General features: G+C 38.1%; 1 protein-coding gene across 9 annotated transcripts in view; it reads right to left on the reverse strand.

The window, feature by feature from the left end:
• The window catches only part of LOC107853145, an 80,918-nt gene that overhangs the window by 15,921 nt on the left and 40,409 nt on the right, over positions 1-24,588 (reverse strand). For all 9 annotated transcript variants that reach the window (XR_007052913.1, XM_047408007.1, XM_047408005.1 and 6 more), the window contains 4 exons: positions 10,660-11,166; positions 10,033-10,090; positions 7,099-7,186; positions 2,547-2,621 (listed from right to left, as the gene is read on the reverse strand). Coding sequence is in view for 8 of the 9 variants with exons in the window: in XM_047408007.1 (XP_047263963.1) it covers positions 2,547-2,621; positions 7,099-7,186; positions 10,033-10,090; positions 10,660-11,166 (728 nt within the window). In the remaining variant the exon portion in view is untranslated. The remainder of the gene's footprint in view (positions 1-2,546; positions 2,622-7,098; positions 7,187-10,032; positions 10,091-10,659; positions 11,167-24,588) is intronic.

Consider the following 24,588-nt stretch of genomic DNA (forward strand, 5'->3'; position numbering starts at 1 on the left):
CTAAAGTGGTTAAAGTCCTTAAATATTGTGTTGAATGTATGTTGATGCATGGCCAAAGGGTGAAAGTCCCTAATGCCAATTAATGATAGTTGTGATTGCTTGAGGTTAAAGTCCCTTGCCTTATATGATGGCTTGAGGTTGAAGCCTCTTGCCTTATGAATGGCTTGAGGTTGAAGTCCCTTGCCCAATGATATTGCGTGAGGTTAAAGTCCCTTGCTTAAAGAGATCTCTTGAGGTTAGAGAACTTCGCCGAATGGAACGGCTTGTGGTTAGAGTCCAAGTGTAGCATGAGGTTAGAGTCCCTTGCCTAATGTGTGAGTATGAGGTCGAAGTCCCATGCCCAATTGAATGTGTGGACATGTGGTTGACGTCCTATGTCCAATTGGATGTGTGTACGGTTAGAGCCCCTTGCTTGAATGATTGCGTATGTGGTTAAAGTCCTTGGCTAATGAATGAGTAAGCATGGTTGAAGTCCCTTGTCTAAGTACATATGAATGTGGTTAAAGTCCTATGCATAATGTGAATTGTTGAACCTATAAGTGTGGAGGGTCAGAGTCCCCCACTTTATGCCTAATAAATGAATGCTTGAGAATGATGATGAGCCTTAATATCTTGCTTAGCATGTGATATATCTATATGTATGGATTAGTGTGTGAATGAGATGAAATGTGAAATATTGACTTGATGTTGATTAATGATGATATTTTATCACTTATCCTGGAGTTACGTGCTAGCGTTCCAACCGCTAACCGTCTCCGGACACTATGTCCCCGCGCGACATAGGGGTCGGAGCATCATCTTCTCTTCCTGCGCAGTGATTAGTAGATCGAAGCGGTTCGTGCATTGACTTGAAGTGGTGAGCTTCCTTACTCCGAAAGATCTTCATTTCTTGGTCTCTTATGATTAGACTTAAGACTCATTTAGACTTGGTTTGGCTATCGTCGGGGGCTTGTCCCAACATATACATTTGTTGACTTCGTTTTGTATAGAGGTATTGTGAACAACTATGAACTTGGGTGCGAGTTAATTATTATGGATCTAATGTTGACTTATGATATTACTTCCGCAAATCTTAATTTGTGAGTTGGAGTTCCTTAGACTCCTATTGTATGATGAGATGTACGGGTCAGGTTAGTGGGTCGACCTCCGGTTCATGTGAGCTTGGGGTGCCCATATGACATGGCCCGGGGTTCGGGTCGTGTCAATATTAAAGTAGGGAAATGGTAATGCTCAGCTGGTTGGCCCAGTGTGTAGATCAAATGGACAACTAGTAACCTAACACTAGCAAGCCTAACAGAAGAACTAGATTAAGTGATACACTCAAGCAACTATACACATTCCATTATGGTGAAGTTCTTTTATTTTTGGGTGGTGTGTCCCATGATGTGTCATCCTTGTTGCTTTTGATATACAAGCATATTGAAATCAACCCATTTAAAATTACAAGTACGCCCTGGATATTCTCTCTCAGGTAAGCAGATAACAAAGGCATGATGCGGACCACTAATTTTTGTTTATGTGTGTGGAGTCAATAATAGTTAAATATACATGCTAAAGTAACATTCAGCTAGGAAACCGAGAGAGAGACATAGAGCTGTCGCATGCTCCACATCTTATATCAACAAAATAAACATGATTATAACGATGACCAAACCATGATTAATTAGTAGTAGCAAATAAAGAACTCAGTAGTGTTCTCAACTCAATAGTCAAGATTGCTTATTGATGGTACGCAAACATGATTGGAAATAACATCTGAATTCTACATTAGGCAAATATGTAGAGTCCTTTCTTCTCTCTATCCAAAATTTTTGTTATACATATGGGGGAGGGGAAGGGGAAGTTGGTGAGAAGAATAAGGTGGGAAACCGAACCCCCACCAACAAGGTGGAAGGTCCTAGCCAACTAACTGGGTTACTATGATTCTTAATAAGTACACTCTTTGATCCTAGTCAGTGTTATCAAATGCGCTCTTAAAGCACACTTAAGCCCTGTAGCGAGGCTCAAAACGTGTTGAGCGCTTCGCCTCGCTTAATGTGCGCTTCAGTGTCGTCGTAAAGGTTCGAAGTCATACTTTTCATTTCCAATGAGTCTCTTCTGAATATGCGACACTTAACAATTGTTATTTCACTTTATTGTAATTTTTTTTCCAATTTATTTTACATATATTAGCCATTCATGCTTATAATTATTAGTTTTGGGCTAAACATATATATTTGTATCTTTCTCCCTTTACGCCTTTTTTGATTAAGCCTACACTTTATTTGCACTTTGCACTTAAAGCTCCAACGGACCTGGAGGTTTTTTGATCTTTTTGCTATTGATAACACTGATCCTAGTTAGAAGGCACATTGTACCATGACACTCTGAAAGGGAGTACAAAAGGAAAAAGAAAAATCACCGCTCGCGAACTAGGATTTACAAGTAAATGTACATCACAAGTTCAAAGTAACTTAATATCATTCAGTTAAATGAGTAACTTGATATCAATCAGTTAAATTCTAAGACAAAAAAAGATGAAAAGAAAGATCCAGCAAATATAATACCTTGAAGGCCCCACTGACCCATACAAGTTCTTCAATGTGAACTCATCTACTGCACTACCAAAGTCAATAATACGCCTGAAAATGGATAAGGCCACTAAGATTAGACTTATACCAAATAGACAATCACTAATAATTTACGAGTCAGTCCAATATGGAACAAATGTTTGATGGGTTAATGCCTAAACTTTACTTAGATGCGGAATATTCGTGCTTCCCTTTATCCGACTTAAACATACTACTTTAACATCTAATCAACATAAAACTAGAGAAACATTTTTTCCAAATCCAAAGAAGACAAGCAAAAGAGAACCCCCCACCCCCACCACCTCCTTGCCCTCGTTTTCTTCTCTTCTGAGCCCACTCTTTCCTCTCCCTTCCCCAGTTCCCTCATCTCCACCCTGTCCCTTTTTTTCCTTTATCTTGGCAGACCTCCTATTCCGAGGAAACAAGGTACTAGATATACAAAATGCTTAGCTTTCACTAAACTAAAGAAATTCTTGAAACAAGGAAAATATTTATACAAGTGTTACTAGGAAATTCCTGAAAGCAGGAACATCGTAGCTCTACAAGATAAGTGTTTTAGAGGAAACAAAAGTCTCCTCTATAAGTGGTTATAGAGATGGATGATAACGTGATGCTATATGGAATATAGCTATTAATCATAAGTGTGGAAAGGATGGCTTCTGGAACCCTAAGCATGCTAACAACTCTTTTGGAGTGGCCATGTGGAAACAGATAGCAGGTATATGGGGAAAGTTTAAGAATAATATTAAATGAAAGGTGGGTAATGGAAGGAAAATTAAACTATGGACTGATAGATGGTCTATAGAAGGACAGTTAAAGGATCAATTTCCAATTATTGATAGCATGGTAATGATAAGATTTATGGATTGCTGACTGCTTTATGGCAAACGGGTAGGAATTTCAGCTTAGGAGAGACTTTAATTATTGGGAACTGGATAAAGCTAGTGCTTTTTCGGCCAAAAAAAAAATGCAGACAATAATTATTGAAGAAAACAAGGAAGACACTCGGGTTTGGCTTGCAAATAATATGGGAAGATATACAGTAAATCCTGGCTACTAATGGTTACAAGATCAGTATCTTGATTCAGACATTCTGGCCCTGGAAATTGTTGTGGAAAACTAAAGTCCCAACCAAAGTAGCATGTTTGGGGTGGGTTGCACCTTATTAAGCTTGCAGAAAATGGGATTCTGTTAATGTAATAGATGCTTCTTCTGTGAGTTCTCTGCTGTATCTCTTAATCATCTCCTGATCTGGTCTATATTTGGTGTTCTTGGAGATGCCACAAATCTTTACAGAATTACTGATCTGTTGGCAAGGACAAAATGTAAAGAGAAAACCGAAGAACAATTGGAAGTTAATACCCGTGTATTATCTGGAAAGTATGGCAGGAGAGGAAGAAAAGATGTTTTGGAAAAGAGGCTTTCACCTATGCTCCAGGTGTTTTTTGTGTAAAGAACAGGTAGAGACAATCAACCATCTCTTTTTACATTGCAAGTGGACTGACCAGCTATGGCAAATGTTCATCAATGTTAGGAAATTAATATGGGTTAAACCAGGAAGAATTAAAGAGGTGCTGAAGAGCTGGAATAGGGATGGAAATGTGGCTAAAAAGGAGAAGATGGAAGATTGTCCCCGCAAGTATATGGTGGACAATATGGAAGGAATGAAATCAAAGATGTTTTGAAGGGAAACAGAGCAACATTCAAAGACTTAAGTTTAATTGTCTGGCTCTGTATTATTTTTGGTGTAAACAGGCGGTCTTAGATCAGTCAGAAGCTATGCTATTAACACAGCTATAGATTGGTTGTAATCTAGAAGATATAGGGCTCAATGTAACTACAACTTTTTTAGGGGAACAACATTATTTTGATGTAGTGGACCTGTGGATATATATAGATTAACTATTACCTTTCTAAAAAAAAAAAAAAGATGTTTTGGAGGAAAAAGGAGATGAGTGAATTTGTCAAATTTAAATGTTTTCGGAACCTGTTCAGTTGGCTTAGAAGAAAATTTTTAATTAGCATTTCTGATTTCATGGATCTGTTAGATGAGGTTTTTGTGTAGGTCCCGATCAAGTACTGAGTATTTGTTATCTGTACTGTACTTTATAAACAAAAATAAGAAGGTACTCATTATGCACAAAAATCAACTTTCATAGACTCAGAAAATTTTTAAAGGAGGTGTTAGAAGTAAAGTGTTTGGACCTGATGAGATTCCGGTGGAGCTCTGGAAAAGCTCGGACAGGGCAGGCATGGAGTGGTTGACAGGGTTGTTCAATGTTATTTTCAAGACGGCTAAGATGCCCAAGGAATGGAGGTGGAGGAGTACAATGGACCCCCTGTACAAGAACAAGGGAGACATCCAAAATTGTAACAATTACAGGGGTATCCAGTAATCAAGTTGTTAAGTCACACTATGAAAGTTTGCGAGCAAGTGGTGGAGATAATGGTGAGTGAGGGGTGCGTCCATTTCCGAGAACAAGTTTGGATTCATATCGGGGAGATCTACTACAGAAGCCGTCCATCTGGTGAGGAGACTGATGGAGAAATACTGGGAAAAGAAGCAAAACTTACATATGGTGTTCATTGACCTTGAGAAGGCTTACGAAAAAGTTTCGAGGGAAGTCCTTTGGAGATGTTTGGAGTCTAGAGCTGTACCAGTGGCTTACATTAGGGCGATAAATGACATGTATGATGGAGCTAAAACGCAGGTTAGAATGGTAAGAGAAGACTCGGAGAACTTTCCTGTGGAAATGGGATTGCACCAAGGATCAACTCTTAGTTCATCCCTCTTTGCCTTGGTGATGGATGAAGTGTCTTGGTGCATCCAAGATGAAGTGTCTTGGTGCATATTATTTGCAGATAACATAGTACTGATTGATGAGACGCGTAATAGTATGAATAATAGGCTGGAGGTGTGGAGACAAACAATAGAAGCTAAAAGGGTTTAAGTTGAGCATGACCAAAACTGAGTATTTGGGGTACAAATTCAGTGGGAGGGGGAGGATGCATGAGGAAAGCGGGGAAGTGCAGCTAGAAACACAGGCTATCCTAAGAGCGACAGTTTCAAGTATCTTGGCTCTATTATCCAAAATAGTGGGGACATCGACAGTGATGTCACATCATATTGGTGTGGCGTGGATGAAGTAGAGACTTGTCTCTGGAGTCATCTGTGATAAAAAGATACCACCATAATTTAAAGGTAAGTTTTATAGAGAAGTGGTTAGACCGACATTGTTGTGTGGGGTTGAGTATTGGCCAATCAAACAATCCCATATTCAGAAGATGCATGTAGCAGAGATGAGGATGTTGAGATGGATGTGTAGGTATACTAGGTGTGATAGGATCAAGAATGAGCTTATTCGGGATAAGGTGGGAGTGGCCTCCGTGGAAGATAAGATGGAAGCGAAATTAAGATAGATTGGATATGTGGTGAGGTAAGGCGCAGACGCCCTAATGAGAAGGTGCAAAAAGTTGGATATAGTTGGTACGAGGAGAGGTAGAGGTAGGCCGAAGAAGTATTGGGAAAAGGTAATTAGACAGGACATGACGCATATTCAGGCTACCAAGGACATAACCTTAGATAGGAGGATGTGGAGAATACTTATTAGAGTAGAAGGCTGGTCGCATAGGAGTGTCGCCATGCACTAACCGTAGTATAGTAGCTTAGCGTTTAGTTGTAGATGTTGAGGTGGAGCTGATCCCTGCTTATGATATCTATCATTACTGTTGTTTATTGTGTTTCAATTATCGCACTATTTCGTGGTTAATTATTGTTTTTCTGGTAGATTGCTATATTTTCTTCACTATTTTCCTCTTCTTTGTACCTGAATTTGTTACACTTAAGCCGAGGGACTTTCAGAAATAGCCTCTCTACCTCCCCGAGGCAGTGATAAGGACTGCGTACACTTTACCCTCCCCAAACCTCACTTGTGGGATGGATTCTACTGGGTATGCTGTTGTTGGAAGTAAAGTGCTCATGTGCTAGAATGTTAAGAGTTGAATGTTATAACAGTTAAATTTTCAAGTTACATATTGTCAAAAATGAGTAAACATCACATTTGTATTGTGTTGAGACCTATAAATAGGTTCGTCTTTGCATTCAGTAGATCATCAAGTCATCAATAAATATCTTCTATTCCTTTATCTTTCACACAGGAGGAAATATTTATACCACGTTGTCTTCACATAGATTAGTTTCATGAAATCCCTGGAACTAGGAGATAAGAGTACATTTTCATATATGGATTACTTTGCGAAACTTGATGAAGTATCAATAGATAGGAATCAGAGGACTGAAATGAAACAGCTACAATGCAACGAATTTAAACCAAAACAGGAGGACATGTATTTGAGCTCACCCGCGAATCCACACTAGACATCCTGCAGCATTTAGCAGTTGCATATAATGTAGAGGACAACTCAACACAAAGATGTGGAAATAATAGAAACAGTATTTAACAGATGACTGTAAAATAGAAGACAATTCAAATCAAAAGCTGTGGAAGTAATAATTAAATTGACGTACATTTTAGTTATATAATTCTCATCTTCATTCGGATACCCTTTCAAGCACCTCCCAGAATCTTGATTCTCAAAGCAAACGACCATATTTTCTAGCATATAGAATTACAAATAATACTAGGGTAAGAATTCCATTCTACAAATAGAAGTCTCAATTTATTATACAAAATTTAAGGTGGAAAGTCTAGGTCCTTATAAACAATGAAAAAAATGACAACAGTAGTTCAGAAGCATCAAGTATAGTGAATCCTTCAAAGAAATCTTAGAAAGCTCCTCATCAAAAAAAAAAAAAAAACTCAGAAAGCTCATGAATACAGTTTCATCAAATTAGAAGAATGAACAAAAGAAATCAGCAACCTTATATTAACAAAAATATCAGATGTTTAATTTAGCATCAGAGAGATCATAGAAAATTAAGACATGATATAGCAGCTGACAAATCATATATAATATATTATAATAACAACTCAAGAGAAAACCCATAGACATTTTCTGAACTTATTTTCAACTGAATTAGATTGGGTTGGCATATTGAAAGTATACACTTTCATTTCTTGCTGACCTATTTTATCGCTGTTACAATAAAACTGTTCCTTCTAATTCTTCAACTGGATTCTAATAAAAAGATATTAGATCAAACTCTAGTCCTCCTTTTTCAAGGCTCAAAGGTAACTTTAATTCAACTGGAGTCTAGTAAAAAGATCTCAGATTGAAGTCTAGTTCTTCTCTTTAAAAGTTCAAAGGTAACTTTCTCATTAGATGACGAACTGTATCATGTCCATCTTGCTCTTGGCACACCTCAACTAATCCACACAACGGCTGATAAATCCCACAAGCACAGGTGCTGGACAATCATGCCCAATAAGCTTGGAGTAGATGGACTCATACTTGTTGTAGCTAAGATTGAAATCCTGGGATGTCCAAGTTATTAATCCTATGTCTCAACCACTAAGCCATCATCTTTGGGAATATATGGTCAAACTGTAACTTAAGAACTCCAGAAAAATAGGGATACACTAAAAGAAGAGTATTGTCCTTCAATTCACTTTGGTTGGCATAATCAAGGACATATATTTCTGGTACTACCTTTATCTTCACGCTTTTTTTTTTTTTACGTTACATAGCAATTTTTTTTTATTTTTTTTTTGATATTTGTATATATAAATAAAGTTGGACCTCCCACTTCAAAACTGTGGGAGTTCCCCATAATTACAAAGTGCCATACACAAAAATCCCTGCCATCCTATATCTACTTTACAGAGAATATAAAATATCAAAAAATGAACAATGGCCTTCTAGGCTTATCCCTTTACACCAAAAATTAAAAAGGCCAAAGCACTTCATTTTCAACATCTGGGTGTTGATAGTATTCTCTTCAAAACATCTTTGACTTCTTTCCTCCCAGATTCTCCACCAAATGCAAGCTGGTAATCCTTCAACTCTCTTTGTTGCCAGTTGGTGTCCTTCACTGTTCAGCAATTGAGAAATTCCAGGATACTTCTTGGATTACTCTTATACCCCTTAAGAAATATCCTCCAAAGTTGTGAAGTTCCCTTACAATGTGAAAGAAAGAAGAAGACTAATTGTCTCTCCCCCCTCTCCATATATGTAAAATCTAGAGCACAATTGATATCCTCTCCTGGTAATGTTTTCCTGTGTAAGAACTGCTCATCTGGCCAGTAACCAAGTAAAACATGCAACTTTATATGATATTTTAACCTTCCATAATATTTTCCATAGACAACTCTCCAAAATATAATTGGAAGTGTTGAATTCCTTAATAAGCTGAGCTAACAGAGACAGTCCCTTTTTTGTGACCTTCCCATATCAATTGGACCTCATAATCTATAATTCCATTGAGCTGCTCCAGCATTTTGTAAAACTCAACCAGTCTGCCTATTTCCCAATCAAACAGGAAGCTTATGAAGGAGAGGTTCCAGTCTTGAGAACTCTATACCTCTCCTACTGTTGCTTCTTGCTATTGATTGATCTTGTGAATATCAGGGGAGCGATCTACCAAAGCACCACTGCCAGCCGATTGTCATCCCAAGAAGAAATATTTACACCATTACCAATTCTGAGAGCGGTTTGGTGCTGAGTTTTAGTCAAAGAGAAGGTCAAACAATTCAATATAATATTGATATTCTGGATACCCAACGGGGTTACCCATGCTATGTTGTTCCATGCTCCATATAGCACGTGGGAATGCATTAGAATCCCACACAATTAATCATATGGATTGCAGTTTTCTTATATAGTCCAGAACAGTCCTGGACTTGAACTAGCTCGTGGGTTGAGTTACGCACATGGTTCATTTTCTTAGCAGATATTATACTTGAAACGGATACAAACTGTCGTGAAGTGTAATCATGCCGAGTCATTGCCCAAAATTTTCGTTTTAGAACACTCTTGAAGGTGAGAAGGGTCTTCTCCCTGAAAGCATTCAGTTTCTCTCTCTTTTTTCTTATTTTGTTGCTCAACCTGAAATCTTTCTGAACTATGAGAATTAAGAATCCCATTATGGCCTTAGATACATGAAACGTCAGAGAAGTAGTCTTTCCTACCATTTAAGGAAAAAATTTCAGCTATTATAATGGAGTTCATTTTCCTATTCTTTTTATATTTTTTTTTAAGCCAAGGCCTTTTCAATTCTTAACTGGCAAAACGGAGCTTAACTTTTAAAGCCTGATGATACATTACCCACAGGTACTCACCATCAACTAATGTGTAACAGAGCAGAAGTAAGAGCCCTTTCCACAATAAGCTGTGGGCACTACACATCGGACCCTTCAGCATGCAACATCTCATTGGATACAAGACAGTCCAAAAAACAGCTTATATAACACATAACTACCACACAGACAAAGCAATAATATCTTTTCCTTTCTCAGATAGAAACCAGTACAGAAATTAATGTACAATAATGAAAAACTCTCACCAGGTTTTATATCTCTATGGGTGATATTGCGATCATGACAAGACTTAAGTGCCATCAACTGCATAGAACATAAATGAAAATAAACAGACTCATGAGGAAAATGGAAGATCGTTAATCGGGAATCAGGATGAAATAAGATACTTAAAGGAGCCTTTCATAAAAGAAAACTGTGCAAGCAAAGTTAATTCGTAAAACATGATATTCCAGTTATTAGAGTTACTTTCAATAGAATATCAAGTTTCCAAATACATCATGACCTAATTCTAGATGATTAAACGCAGCAGCAATAAGGCTTTAGGCTGATAATGTAGCAACTCTCAGAGAAATGTTTTTGCAAGCATGTGGAAATATTGCAGCCACCTCAACATGGGAAAGCATGCTCAACATTAGCCATGTGATATAGAAAAAGCATTAACAACATAACCTAGAACAACAGCACCATAACTGCATATACTATAGTCTAGAAAACATCAAATGAAAGACATGTTTTGCAACTAAGCCAAAGGATGGAAAAGCTACAAGAGATTGTGTATCACAATCCAATGATCAAGGAACAACATCTGAACAATTATTTATTTTAGAGAAAGTAAAACAATGTTAAAAGAGGGACAACATATCAGAAAATACCAATTGCCAAATCAGATTACGCATTTCCTCTCGCCCTGCTTCTGTTGTCTTCAACCATTTCCACCATTTTGATGGATGTAATATCTGAATATGCTTTATATTTTCGTTTTCTTCCTCCGGATTATTTATCACTTCTTCAGCTGTATAGAGAAGCTTTGATAAGGATATCCCTTCATGGCGAAACACAAGCCATATCTCATTGGATCGAGACTCAAAAGACTCCACATATCTGGCAATGTGATTAAGACCACCATCAAAGGAAGCTCTCAGCATATCCTCCACCTTTTTACCATACACTTTGTTGAACCTTGAGGTGTTCTGGCTTCCTAGATCCCCTGATTCTTTTATTTCCACAGGATCATGCAGTTCGGGTCTTATATTTAGCAAGAGGGAATTTGATTCTTCAGCTTGTAGTGAACCTCCAAGAACAGTATAAGCATTGAAGAAGAGTTCACCAAAATATTTCTCCCGCAGCCCACTTAAATAGACAGAGGTGCCTTTCTCTACCTGTTTGCAGTTGCTAATTTAATAAACAGAAAGACTTCGATAACCAAAAAGCAAAACTGAATATCAATCACATACTAATCCAACAAGACGTGGTAGAGAATGCAATTAAAAATCTAGGTCTACCAGTAAACAAACAAAGGCAAATAACCAGAAAATAAAGACGTTCAGCTAGCCAAAAAAGGCAAGACGAAAACAACTTAAAGCAAGGTGAAAGAAAGGCAGAAGAAAGGATACCTAAAGGTCCGATATAAGAGATCACCACATACTATGCACTCGAGCAATATTCAACGGAAGAATTAGAGAAACTCTGAAACAGATGCATAAGATAGCAATAGTTTTTCAGAAGAATCAAACCAATGACAAGAAAGTACTGAAACCAGATGACAAACAAAAAACACTGATTCACACAAGGAGATCACACATGTCGGATAAAACTGTTTCTTTTCCTTGTTTAATTTCGTGTAACCTAAGACAATGGTTATGGACATAAAATAATCCATGTCCACAGGAGGTATACAATATGAGCACCATGCAGCCCTCTGATGTAACTGACAATATTGTTTTGACAAAAGTAACATTTTGTATATCAATGTTCAGCATCAAAGCTGGAATCCAAAAATTTACATCATAGTCTGTAGTCCGTTAAAATGTGTGACCATCTCATCTAAAAGCTTAAGTTGTTTGAGAAAGCACACTTTGATTATTTAATTATATTCTCAACATGACCCCTCACGTGCGGACCTGTTTTTTTTTTCATGGGACAAGTACGTGGAAATTCTTTTTTAAAAATGGGTGGCAGTAAGATTCGATCCTAGGACCTCTGCCTGCTCTAATACCATGTTGAAGTGTGTGACCATCTCATCTAAAAGCTTAAGATGTCAGAGAGAGCACACCTATATTATTTAATTATATTCTCAACACAGCCTACATCCAAATGTGTAGGGCCTGAAACAAAAAGGAAAAAACAAAAACTATCACTAGATCCTATTTCATCTTACAAGGATCCTAATATGTCTATCACAGCCACTAGGTCATCTATGTACTCAGAACTACACCAATAGCAAAAAGTGGCAATGCAGTTCATTTTAATCTTGTGCAATGGACTACTCTTGTTCTCATAACATCTAGAATTCCTTTCCATCCATATGGTCCACCAAATTACTGCTGAGACAATTCTCCATCTGTCCTTGTTTGTGTTGCCATTGCCCTCCATATTCCAGCTAACTAGAGCAGGTCCTGCCCTTTCCGGCATGGTCCATCTAATACACCTGAAGCTAGTAAGCAAATTCCATAGCTAGCCAACTAGCAACAACTTTACAATGTAGAAACAGATGGTTGATTGTCTCTGCATGCTGCTCACAGAAGAAACATCTTGGACACATGTATTCCCCTTTTCATGAGATTGTCCTGGGTAAGAACAACCACTTTTACTACCAACTAGGTGAAGATTGCCACTTTATAACGGATTTTCACCTTCCATATAAGTAGCCAAGGGAGAAAACTAACTTGAGTTCCCAACTGAATCATGCCTTTATAGGAAGAACTGACAGTGAAGCAGCCTTTACTATGGCATTTCCATCTTAGAGAGTTTGCTCCATCCTTCAGACCTGAAAAACTGATCTAAAATCCCAAAGAATTCAAGCAATCTTTCCATTTCCCAGTCTTGCATTAGTCTTCTGTGAGTTAGATTCCACCCATGATCAGACTTGTAGTGTCGACTTTTGCTGCTGGTTCAACTGATAAATATCAGGGAATAGGTGCTTGAGTCTTCCATTGCCTAGCCAGTCATCTTCCCAGAACATGATCTTCCTGCCATTATTCAAATTGAAACCTGCCTTCCCATATAAACCATGCCATAAGTTTCTGATTGATCTCCACAAGCTGGTTCCATATGTAGATCTCACTTCTTTTGTCTTCCAGGGTCCTTCCTTTCCATATTTGGCTTCAATCACCTTACACCAAAGTGTATGTTCTTCTTTCGAGAGCCTCCACAACCATTTCATAAGACTTTTGTTCTGCTTTCTTAGGTTTTTAATACCCAAACCACTCTGCTTCTTTGATAGTAATACAGTTTTCCATTTGACTAAGTGGAACCCTTTATTTTCATTCTCACCAGGCCACAAAAAGTTCCTAAGCATCAATTCTTTCCTCTACCACAGATAAGTTGGCAATGCATCTAAGACTGAGTTGATCAAAACTAGTTTTCCACCTCTGGATAAATATTGTGGCTTCCATCTGGACAATCTTTTCTCACATCTCTCCACAACTCCATTCCAAATCTCTTTGGATTTGCTTTTGGCTCCCAAAGGCATGCCCAAGTAAATTGATGGTAACTAACCTATTACTCCACCCAATATATTTGTCAATTGCTGAATTCTGGTCACCTCATTAATTGGGAGAATGTGACTTTTACTCTAATTGATGTGAAGACCAGAGATTGCTTCGAACAGGATAAGAGTTATCCTCAAAATCTTAACTGGTTATCTTCTGCATCACAAAAAATTAGTGTGACCTCCCAGACACACTTTTCGAGGTGAGACCTTTCTAGTGTACTATTCACTCCAACAACTCTCTCAGGGGGGATTTTCCAGGAACTACACCATGGAGGAAGAGTGTTTACTATAATGCAGGTTTTAAGTCAGACGACATTACTAGAATTAAATCAGAAGCAGAGATTTGGTACAAATGGGTAGAACGCAGCAGATATTTAATGAGAAAAAGTTAAGATCAGCCATAAAGTTTTGAAGCGGATAGCATTTGTATTTATTGAGGCGACTAAATAACAGAGAAAGACAGTTAAGAGATGGAGCATGAAGGATTATTTCTCGGAATTCTTCTGCACCCTTAAATACAATGAGAATGGAAGGTATATCAGTTTTATTGCTATTCAAGGGGAACATAAAGCTGTCATCATTACACCGGAGACCACATTAAATGGAGGTTGGGGAAATATAGCTCAGAAAATAGTCAAGTTCATCAATGCACAAAGTACAGTAACAGAAGCAGAGGAGCAAGACTGTAAGTCTTATCAGTTGAACCAGCAGTTGAAAAAGACCTACTTGGCAGATGCATAATCGGTACATTCCAAAGACAAGCACAGGAGATTCCAACACTGAACGATGTCTGTAGATGGGCTTGCAATACTTGGAAAACAATATTCGGAGTCAGTGTCTCTGCCATGAACGATGGGAAATTGCTTTTCGAACTTCCATCAAGGAAGGTGGCAGAGCATGTGTTGTCAGGGGAATGGATATGGAAGAAACATAAGGTTCAACTGGAATGGTGGAATCTAACATCTGGTTGCTGGCCGGATGATATCAAGAGAGACTGGGTTTGGATAAGACTTCTAGGTCTTCCGCGAGCCTATGGTCGCAAAAAAAAAAATTCAAAATGGTCGGCAACCTCTGTGGGGGCTATGTGGAAACAGAAGAAGAAACAACCCTGAAGAATCACCTTTACTGGGCACGCATCAACGCATCAAGGTGAGAGGGATGGCAAGAGAGTTCCGAGAGTTATCGAAATAGATAGTGATGGTTTTTCTTACAATATCCTGGTATGGGTTGAGGTGTCGATGACTGTCAAATTGGGGGAGAAGAAGAGAGTTGTGTTGCTAAGTCCAGTGGATAATGGGGGAGAAATATTTATCCATCAGATAAAAAAGAAGTGGCCACAGCTACATTCAGTAGACCACGTGGGAACATCGTACGAAGGGCGTAGCACTAATAAAGGGTTACTTTATAACAGGTTGTCCAAAGAGGGCCCACAAATTTTAGGGATAAGACAAACCATCCAGAAGACATGTATGAGCCAGAATATGGGCCAAACAATGGCAGACCCGCTTATTACTGTTCAACCAAAAACCTCATCAAATGAGGCCCACCTGAAGGACACTTTTAATATTAAAGTATTTGCAAATACAACTTTTAAATCGAAGCAGAACACTATCAACACCCACGCATCAAAGGCCACGAGAAACGATACAACAACAATTGTGAATCAAGAAGAGGTAGAAGGAGATGCCCAGTTTAATCAAAATATGGTGGAATATATCACCAAAGAATCCCAACCCCCAGAATCTCCACGACTTGGCAACATGCAAATAGCAGAACAAGTAGAAGATTTGAATTGCTCAGGGGAGGATAGAAGATTTGAATTGCTCAGGGGAGGATGCTACTCCACTCAATGTGCAATTTCCAACAGAAGAACTGGATCCAGATTTTAACATTTCAATCTGGATTCATCGGCATATCATCAGTCTTAGCAAAGAATTTGGGGTAGAATCTCAAGATTTCAAGGAGGAGGCGCTAGCCTTATTCACGAAAATTGATGGCAAGAAGCAGGAAAGAAAAGACAAACAACAAAACCAGACAAATGCTAAAAAGAAGAGGGCACAAGAATTAAAAGGATTAGAAATGGGAAGCAGATTCATGAGTAATGGTACTAGAAGCAAGGGGGGATATCTGGCTATACTAGATCAATGAAGATCAACATAGTATCCTGGAACATTAGGGGGTTGAATTGTATACGGAAGAAGGCTTTAATAAAAAACATGATTCAGTCTTGGAAAATAGAAGTAATATGTTTACAAGAGTCCAAAGTGGAGGGGGATATCAAGGAAATAGTGAAGGATATATGGGGAAGTAGATGGGTGAAATTCGCCTAATTAGAGGCCCGGGATGGAACTATCATAATGCGGGATAGTAGAGATTGAGAAGGGAAGATTAGTAGTCTTAGTTCTTATTCAGTGTCTTGTAAATTTTCTGGTAAGAATCAAGACTTCTCTTGGTATCTGACAGGTGTGTATGCACCTAATGATCGTAAGAAGAGGGAGGAATCATGGGGAACTTAGTGCATTCAGGGGTTTATTCGTAGGTCCTTGGGTTTTATGCGGGGACTTTAACACAGTCAGATATCTATAGGAAAAGAAAAACTGTAACAGAATCAACAAAACAATGACAGACTTCTTTGAATTCATCGTAGATTTGGAGCTGGTAGATCTGGATTTAATAGGAGGTCAGTTCACTTGGAAAATAGGGGGCAGACAAACAATAGCAGCAAGACTGAACAGATTCCTTATTTCAGAGGAATGGGATACAAGCTTTAGAAATATAAAGCAGTCGATTCTCCATAGAGTGACCTCTGATCACTCTCTACTTTTACTGCACTGTGGTGACTGGGAACCTACCAAGACATACTTTAAGTTTGAGAACTGGTGGCAGCAAACCGAAGAATTTGGGGCAAAGGTTAAGATCTGGTGAGACTCCATTCATTGTTCTGGCAAACCAGACTACATTTTAGACATCAAGCTAAAAACTTTGAAAGAAAAGTTGAAAGAATGGAATAAAACTATTCAAGGTAACCTTAGTTTACTAAAGTAGAATGTTCTTAAACAGTTAGTTGAGTTGGAGGAAATTCAAGAACATGGGAGTTGACAGGAGAAGAATTAGCTACAAGACTGACTCTAAATATGAAATTTGAAGATACTACAAGAAAAGAGGAGATTGCATGGAGGCAAAGATCTAGGGCGCTATGGTTGAAACAAGGTGACAACAATAACAACAAAAAACCCAGTATATTCCCACCAAGTGGGGTCTGGGGAGGGTAGAGTGTACGCAGTCCATACCACTACCTCTAAAGAAGTAGAGAGGCTGTTTCCGATAGATCCCCGGCTCAAGACATAGGACAATATACAAAACATCCAAAGTATGAAACATGATAAAACTAACATAGATACGACATCCACAAAAATAATGTACATTACCAAACAAAAGAAACCAAAGCCCCCTAACTACTGACTACAATTTATCCACCCACCTTATCCCTCTATCACAATGTTTTTCCTCCAAACCTTCCTATCCAGAGTCATATCCTCAGTGAGCTAAAACAGCTACAAGGTGACAGGAATACAAAATTCTTTCATAGGATTACTAATGCACACAGAAGGGTCAACACCACTGACAAAATCTCAGTGAGAGGGGATATTCTGACAGACCCTGTAGACATCAAGAAAGAGATAGTTACATACTATGAAGAGCTTTACTCAGAAACAAAGGAATAGAGACCACAATTCAATATGAGAGATTGCCCAATGATTGATGCCGAAGACAATGAGATGCTAATGGCCACCTTTAAGCCACCCGAAATCCTGGAAAGTATCAAATCAAGTGCAGGGGCTTTGATGGGTACACTATGGCATTCTTCAATTAGTGTTGGAAGGTAATTAGCTCAGATGTGATAGCAGTTGTACAAAATTTTCATGCAGAATGGTTTTTTGAAAAAAAGCTACAATTCTACATTTGTGGCTCTTATTCCCAAGAAAGTAGGGGCTATTGAACTCAATGACTATAGGCCAATCAGTTTAATTTGGAGCGTATACAAGATCAAATCAAAGATGTTAGCAGAACGGCTGAAGAAGGTGACACACAAAGTGGTAGACAGACAACAAATGGCTTTTATTAAAGGAAGACAAATCATGGATGCAGTTCTAATAGCTAAGAAGTGTGTCGATGCTAGACAGAGGAGTAATAAGCCAGGAATTTTGTGCAAACTTGATATCCAAAAAGTTTTTGATCATCTAAACTGGAAATATCTGCTTGAGCTCTTCAAAAGATGGGTTTTGGTACCAAATGGATAAAGTGGATCAAACACTGCATTAGTACAGTAAAATTTACAATCTTGATAAACAGAAGTCCAACTGGATTCTTCCCCTCACAAAGAGGTTTAAGACAGGGGGATCTGTTATCCCTTTTTCTTTTCATTTTGGCAATGGAAGGAATGAGCAACATGATTCAAACCGCCAGATTAAATGGTTGGATCAAAGGATTTCAGGCAAACCCCAAGCTAGTGAACAACCGAGAAATAACTCATCTACAATATGCGAATGATACTTTGGTGTTTTGTGAGGCCTCAAAAAGACACGTTCTGATTCTGAGGATTATTTTTATCTTGTTAGAAGCAATATCAGGTCTCCACATTAATTGGGGGAAGAGCTACATATATCTCGTAAATGAGGTGAATGACATTCAAGAATTGGCAAACATTTTGGGTGGTAGGGTGGGGTGAACTACCTATAAACTATTTGAGTATGCCTCTGGGTGCTAAGAGTAAATCAAAGGGGATTTGGAATGGTGTGCTAGAAAAATGTGAGAGAAGGTTAACAAATTGGAAAAGTCAGTACATATCATTTAGGGGAAAGATTAACCTTAACCAATAGTGTGCTTGATGCAATCCCCACTTATATGATGTCCATATTTCCTGTCCCTGTTAATGTGAACAACAAGATTGATATTTTAAGGAGAAACTTCCTCTGGCAAGGCAATGAAGACAAGAAGAAGATCTATTTAGTGAAATGGCAAGAATTGACTAACAACAAGAAGGAAGGAGGCATGGGAATCAGGAACATGAAAGCACACAATAAGAGTTTGATGTTGAAATGATTATGGACATATGCCACAGAAAAGAATATGTTATGGAAAGATGTCATCAGAGTTAGATATGGAGAAGAAGGCAACTGGACAACAAACCAAGTATCTACACCATATGGATGTAGCATTTAGAGGTCCATCAGGAATCTCTGGCCTTTATTTAAGTCAAAACTGGGATACAAGGTCAGGAATGACAGAAAGATCTAATTTTGGAATGAAAACTAGATTGGTCAAGCTCCTCTCAAACAACTACATCCAGAAATTTTCATCTTGTGTCAACAGCAGCAAGCAACGGTGGCGGATATGTGGAATGTACAAGGATGGAATCTCAACCTTAGAAGACTTTTGAATGATTGGGAACTGCCGAAAGTAATAGAATTCTATAACACGCTTGCGCAGTTCAATGGTTTTGTGGAGGAGGAAGACAGGTTGGTTTGGCAACCTGACAGCCAGGGGAAAAATTTGCTTACAAGGTTCTAAATTCTTGCAACAATAAGGTGGACTGCTGGCCATCGAAAATGATATGGAAAGTTAAAACTCCACATAAAGTAGCCTGTTTTAGCTAGTTATTGGTGAAGAAGCAGTTCTAACTCAAGAAAATCTGGCTAAAAGAGGATTTCAATTATGCTCAAGATGTTACTTGTGTAGTGAACATACGGAGACAATCAGTCATCTTTTCTTACATTGCTAATGGGCTGACCAACTGTGGGAACTTTTTATCAACCTCCGGAAATGGGCGATGCCAGGTAGCATTAAGGAAGTTTTACAATGCTGGAAAAGAGATGCTAATGCAGTCAACAAGGAGGAGAGATGGAAGATTGTCCCAGCATGTATTTGGTGGTCTATATGGGCAAAAAGGAATCAGAGATGTTTTGAGGACAAATATAGCAACATTTAGAAGTTCAAGATGAATTACTTAAGCCTCTTTTACTTTTGGTCTAACCAGGAAATATTAATACAAACTGGAGATATTTTGATGTGCTAGGTAGTTTGTTATTAGTATAGTAGTAAGGACCCTTTTTGTAATTGGCTACCTTTTGAGGATTACTACACAATTTATGTGGTATACCTGTTGATATCTATATAACTGTTACTTTTATCAAAAAAAATTAGTGCCATCCGCATAATGCATATGAGTGACTTCCATTCTTGTATTCACCTCCTTGGCTACATTGAATCCCCTTATCGATTCCTTTGTCGTGAGGAGTTTTAAGCATGTTTTGGTCACTAGTATGAACAAAAAAGGTGATAGGGGATCACCTTGTCGCAATCCTGTGCTTGCTTGAAAAAAACCTTCAGGGAAACCATTTATCATACTAAGGATCTAAGAGTACTGATACAGAATCTTATCCATCTAATTCGCTTCATCCCTAAACCCATATTTTGCAAAACTCCAAGCAAATAATTCCAGTTGACATGGTCGTATGCCTTCTCAATAGTTAACTTGCAGATGACCCCGGGGATCTTCTCTTTCAATCTTGATTCAAAACACCCATTGCAATGAGAACAGCATCAATGATTTTCCTTTCTTTAAGGAAGGCCATCTCTGGGAATCCACTAGCTTGGGCATCACCTTTTTTAGCCTCTCTGTTGGGATTTTGGAGATCAGCTTGTACACACTTCCTATCAGACTAATTGGTCTGAAGTCTCTCAGCTCTTTAGCTCCATTCTTCTTTGGGATAAGTGCTATTAGGTTGCATTAAAACTCTTTTCAAGAACTTCATGAGAATGAAAGTTTTCCCCTTTTCAATATATCAAACATTTAACAAAAAATCCCATGTCGTACTCATCCGGCCCAGGGGCCTTATCAATAGCACAAAAGCCTGTAGCACCAACAACACCTCTTCTTCTTCAAAAGGTCTCTACAAATCTTGCTGATCCTTTCTGCTTATCACAGGACAAGGATTCATGTTGTATGTAGGTCACCAATTATCGCTTTCACAATACAACTTTTGGTAAAAAAGTATCATCTCACTCTTGATGTCTGCAGCTTCTATTAATTCATTTACATCTACCACCAGTTTATCAATATGATTGACCCTCTTGTGTACACTTGCAACCCTTTGAAAGAACTTAGTGTTCTTGTCCCCTTGTTTGATCCACAGTGTCCTTGACCTTTGCCTCCAGGCCGTCTCTTCCTTCTTTGCATAATCTTCAAACTTCTCAACGAGATTTGCTTTTTCAATCACTTCTTCGTCAGATAAGGGTTTGTCCTGTTGGATGTCAGCAAAATCTGCAATCTTGGTAAGTATTTCTTTCTTCTTCTTTTCCAAGTTTCCATATATATTTGAGCTCCACTCTTTCAGTTTAGGCTTCAAAGCTTTTAGTTTGGAGACTAGAATGTAGTAATGCCTCCCTTCAAACTTAAAAGATGTCCATCATTCTTTAATTCTATCATTGAATCCTTCGGTTTCAAGACATAATCCTTCAACTTTGAAATAAGACTTGGTGTATACCCAACTGCCACTAGTGAGTGCAATTGGTGTGTGATCTGAACAAACTCTTGACAACTCTTTGGGATCACATTATTGAACATTATTGAATTTATCCCCCCCATTCAGTAGAGTATAATATTCTATCAATTCTAGATGCAGATTCCCAATTGTTTCCCCTAGTCTAGCTGTAGCTCCCCCTTCAAGTTGGGGGTCAATCAACTCCATATTTTCAATTACATCAGAGAATTCATTCATGTACGTAGAAGTCCTAGAACAACTCGTCTCTGAAGCATGCCTGACAATGTTGAAATCTCCACCTACAACTCATGGTCCAGTAAACAAACTCCTAACTGCCCATATTTCCCACCACACTTCCTGCATTTCCACATTACAAGTTGGTGCATAGACCCGTCATATGCCACTCAAAGTCATTAACTTTTTGACTTGAAGCTGCAAGTTAGAGTTTAGGAGCCTATTTCCACAACAATCCCCTCCCAAACCTTGTTATCCAAAAAGTATCAGAATGCCCCCCTAGTACCACTTGCCTGAAATTGCCCATATTTAACACCCCTATTTCCCCACACCTGTTTAATCACCTCCTTACTATCCACTTCTAATTTGGTTTCCTGCAGACACATGACATCCACCTTCCATTCCTGAATCACATTGTTAACAACCCTCCTCTTATCCTTACAGTTTAAACCCCGCATATTCCATGATATTATCTTCACATTCATCATGCACCAGTCGCTTTTCCCCTCCCCTTTTCTCAATTGCTTTAAATTCATCTCAACTTTATCACAGAAAGTGAGTAAAATTATCTTAGAAAGAAAGCCTATTATGTTTCCAATTGGAGACATTTCTGGTATAATAAACCATTCCAAAAATGAAACGTCCTTTTTTTTTTCCTTAAATCGCTTTTTTTGTATTTTCAAAATGTCTGGTTAATATATCAAGAGAACATGTTTCTAGACTCATAAATCCATGTATTACGTGTACTTGAATAAGAAGAATGTTATAGAATGTTTTTTAGAAAATGCGTTGGGACATTCTAAATTTGATTCTAGCATATTTACCAACCTTATTGGCATAAGAAAGATTATCTATCATACAGTACGAAGCCTAAAATCCAATATAAGGTGCTTCTCCTGTACATTGTTACTTAATCAGGTCAATCAAAGCTTTTCTCTTCTATTTCTTTATTTACATGGTATCAAAGCTACTACAGTAATGACAACATTATATCACAGAAGAAGTGAGGTTCAGCATGTACTCCGCATTACATAGTAGATCTAGCCCTACCAAGCGACAAATATTACTCAAATCCAACAAAACTAGACATTTTAGTTCTAACACCTAAACCAACTGCCACGATGTGAATCCAATTATCTTAGAAACGAAACCTGTTTATCTTCTGAAGACGAACATGTTTCCAATTGGAGACATTTATGGTTTACCAAACCATTCCAAAAATGCAACGTCCTTCTTTTTTGTACTTAAATTGCTTTTTTTTTTTTTTTTTTGTATTTCTAAAATGTCTTGTAAATATATCAAGAGAACATGTTTCAAGACTCAGATCCATGTATTACATATACTTGAATAAGAAGAATACTATAGAATTTTTTTTAGAAAATACATTGGGATATTCTAAAATTTGATTCTAGCATATTTACTAACCTTATTAGCATAAGAAAGATTATCTATCATACAGTACAAAGCCTAAAATCCAATATAAGGTGCTTCTCCTGTACATTGTAACTTAATCAGGTCAATCAAAGCTTTTCGCTTTTGTTTCTTTACATGGTATCAAAGCTTCTACAATAATGACAACATTGTATCGCAGAAGGAGTGAGGTTCAGCATGTACTCCGCATTACATAGTAGATTTAGCCCTACCAAACGAAAAATATTACTCAAATCCAACAAAACTGGACATTTTAGTTCTAACACCTAAATCAACTGCCATGATATGAATCCAATTATCTTAGAAACGAAGCCTGTTTATCTTCTGAAGACAAACATGTTTCCAATTGGAGACATTTCTGATTTACTAAACCATTCAAAAAATGCAACATCCTTTTTTTTCCCTTAAATTGCTTTTTATTATTTTTCGTATTTCTAAAATGTCTTGTAAATATATCAAGAGAACATGTTTCTAGACTCATAAATCCATGTATTACATGTACTTGAATAGGAAGAATGTTATAGAATGTTTTTTTAGAAAATACATTGGGATATTCTAAATTTGATTCTAGCATATTTACTAACCTTATTAGCATAAGAAAGATTATCTATCATACAGTACGAAGCCTAAAATCCAATATAAGGTGCTTCTCCTGTACATTGTTACTTAATCAGGTCAATCAAAGCTTTTTTCTTCTATTTCTTTACATGGTATCAAAGCTTCTATGATCTCGGTAAGGACTCAAATAGCTTTCATTACCCGCAGGCAAACTTATGTCACTTGCCAACCAACTCTTTTTGCTTTTTCTTCTTTTCTTCTTCCTAAAGTACGACACTCACTCGATGACTAGTGTTGCTTAAGTTTCCAATGGTAGGTGTTGTTATTCTTCGTTGTGAATTCATATGACTTTCATTCTTCCATTTCTTGGTTCGAACTATTATGTTAAGTTATTTCTTGATAGCATTTGTTTATTCATTGAATTAACAATCAAATACTTCCGTAGAAAAACAAAAAAAAAAATAATTTATTTGTCTGGCTCCGGATTTATGTAACCTCATTTACTAGTTTGAAATTGAGTGGCGAGGTTCTTCCAAATTGTTTCTCATTACGGAGAGAAGTTATTGATAACCATTTTCTTGTTGATTAGCCTTTCACGGGTGCCTCTTTTACTTGGTCTAGGTCAGAGGACTCTTCTGGACCGAGACTAGAAAAATTCCTTGCGCCAACTTCTTAGGAGGAGTTGGCACCCGGTGTGATCCAATCTCCTCTTCCAAGATTGGTTTCGAATCATCCCTCTGTTTTGTTGAACTGTCGCAGAGGAAGACAGATGAGGTCTCCCTTCAGATTCAAGAACATGTGGTTAAGAGTGGACAATTTCAAGGATAGAGTGGTCGGATGGTGGAGCAGTTATGCGGTGGAGAGGAGACGTTCTTTTAGGCTTGCCAAAAAATTGGGATTGCTCAAGAAAGACTCGAGGGAGTGGAATAAAGAAGTGTTTGGGAGTGTAGAATGAGCTGGCAGACTATGTTACACGGACTCGGCCGTTTTGCCGCCGAACCCGTCTTGACACGAGACTGAGGCGGGTGCGGGTGCTTCCGCCGTCTCCGATTCGGTCAAACGACTTCGAAGACGTTGACCAAATTAAAGAAGAAATTTGAGGGGGAAAATCAAATAATTAACCGGCGAGTGGCGACTTACTGAAAAAATTCCGACTAGCGACCACCGGAACAGAGACTGCGTTGTCGATGTGCCACCGCCGTCGCCGTCGCCGAGAAACCATCGTCATCGTCGTACCACCTCAGTCATCGTCGTCAATCATCTGTTGTTGTCGATGTGTCACCGCCGTCGGCTTTTTATTTGTTTGTGTTGTCATATATATA

This window comes from Capsicum annuum, chromosome 3 (genome assembly GCF_002878395.1).
Source record: "Capsicum annuum cultivar UCD-10X-F1 chromosome 3, UCD10Xv1.1, whole genome shotgun sequence".
Lineage (NCBI taxonomy): Eukaryota > Viridiplantae > Streptophyta > Magnoliopsida > Solanales > Solanaceae > Capsicum > Capsicum annuum.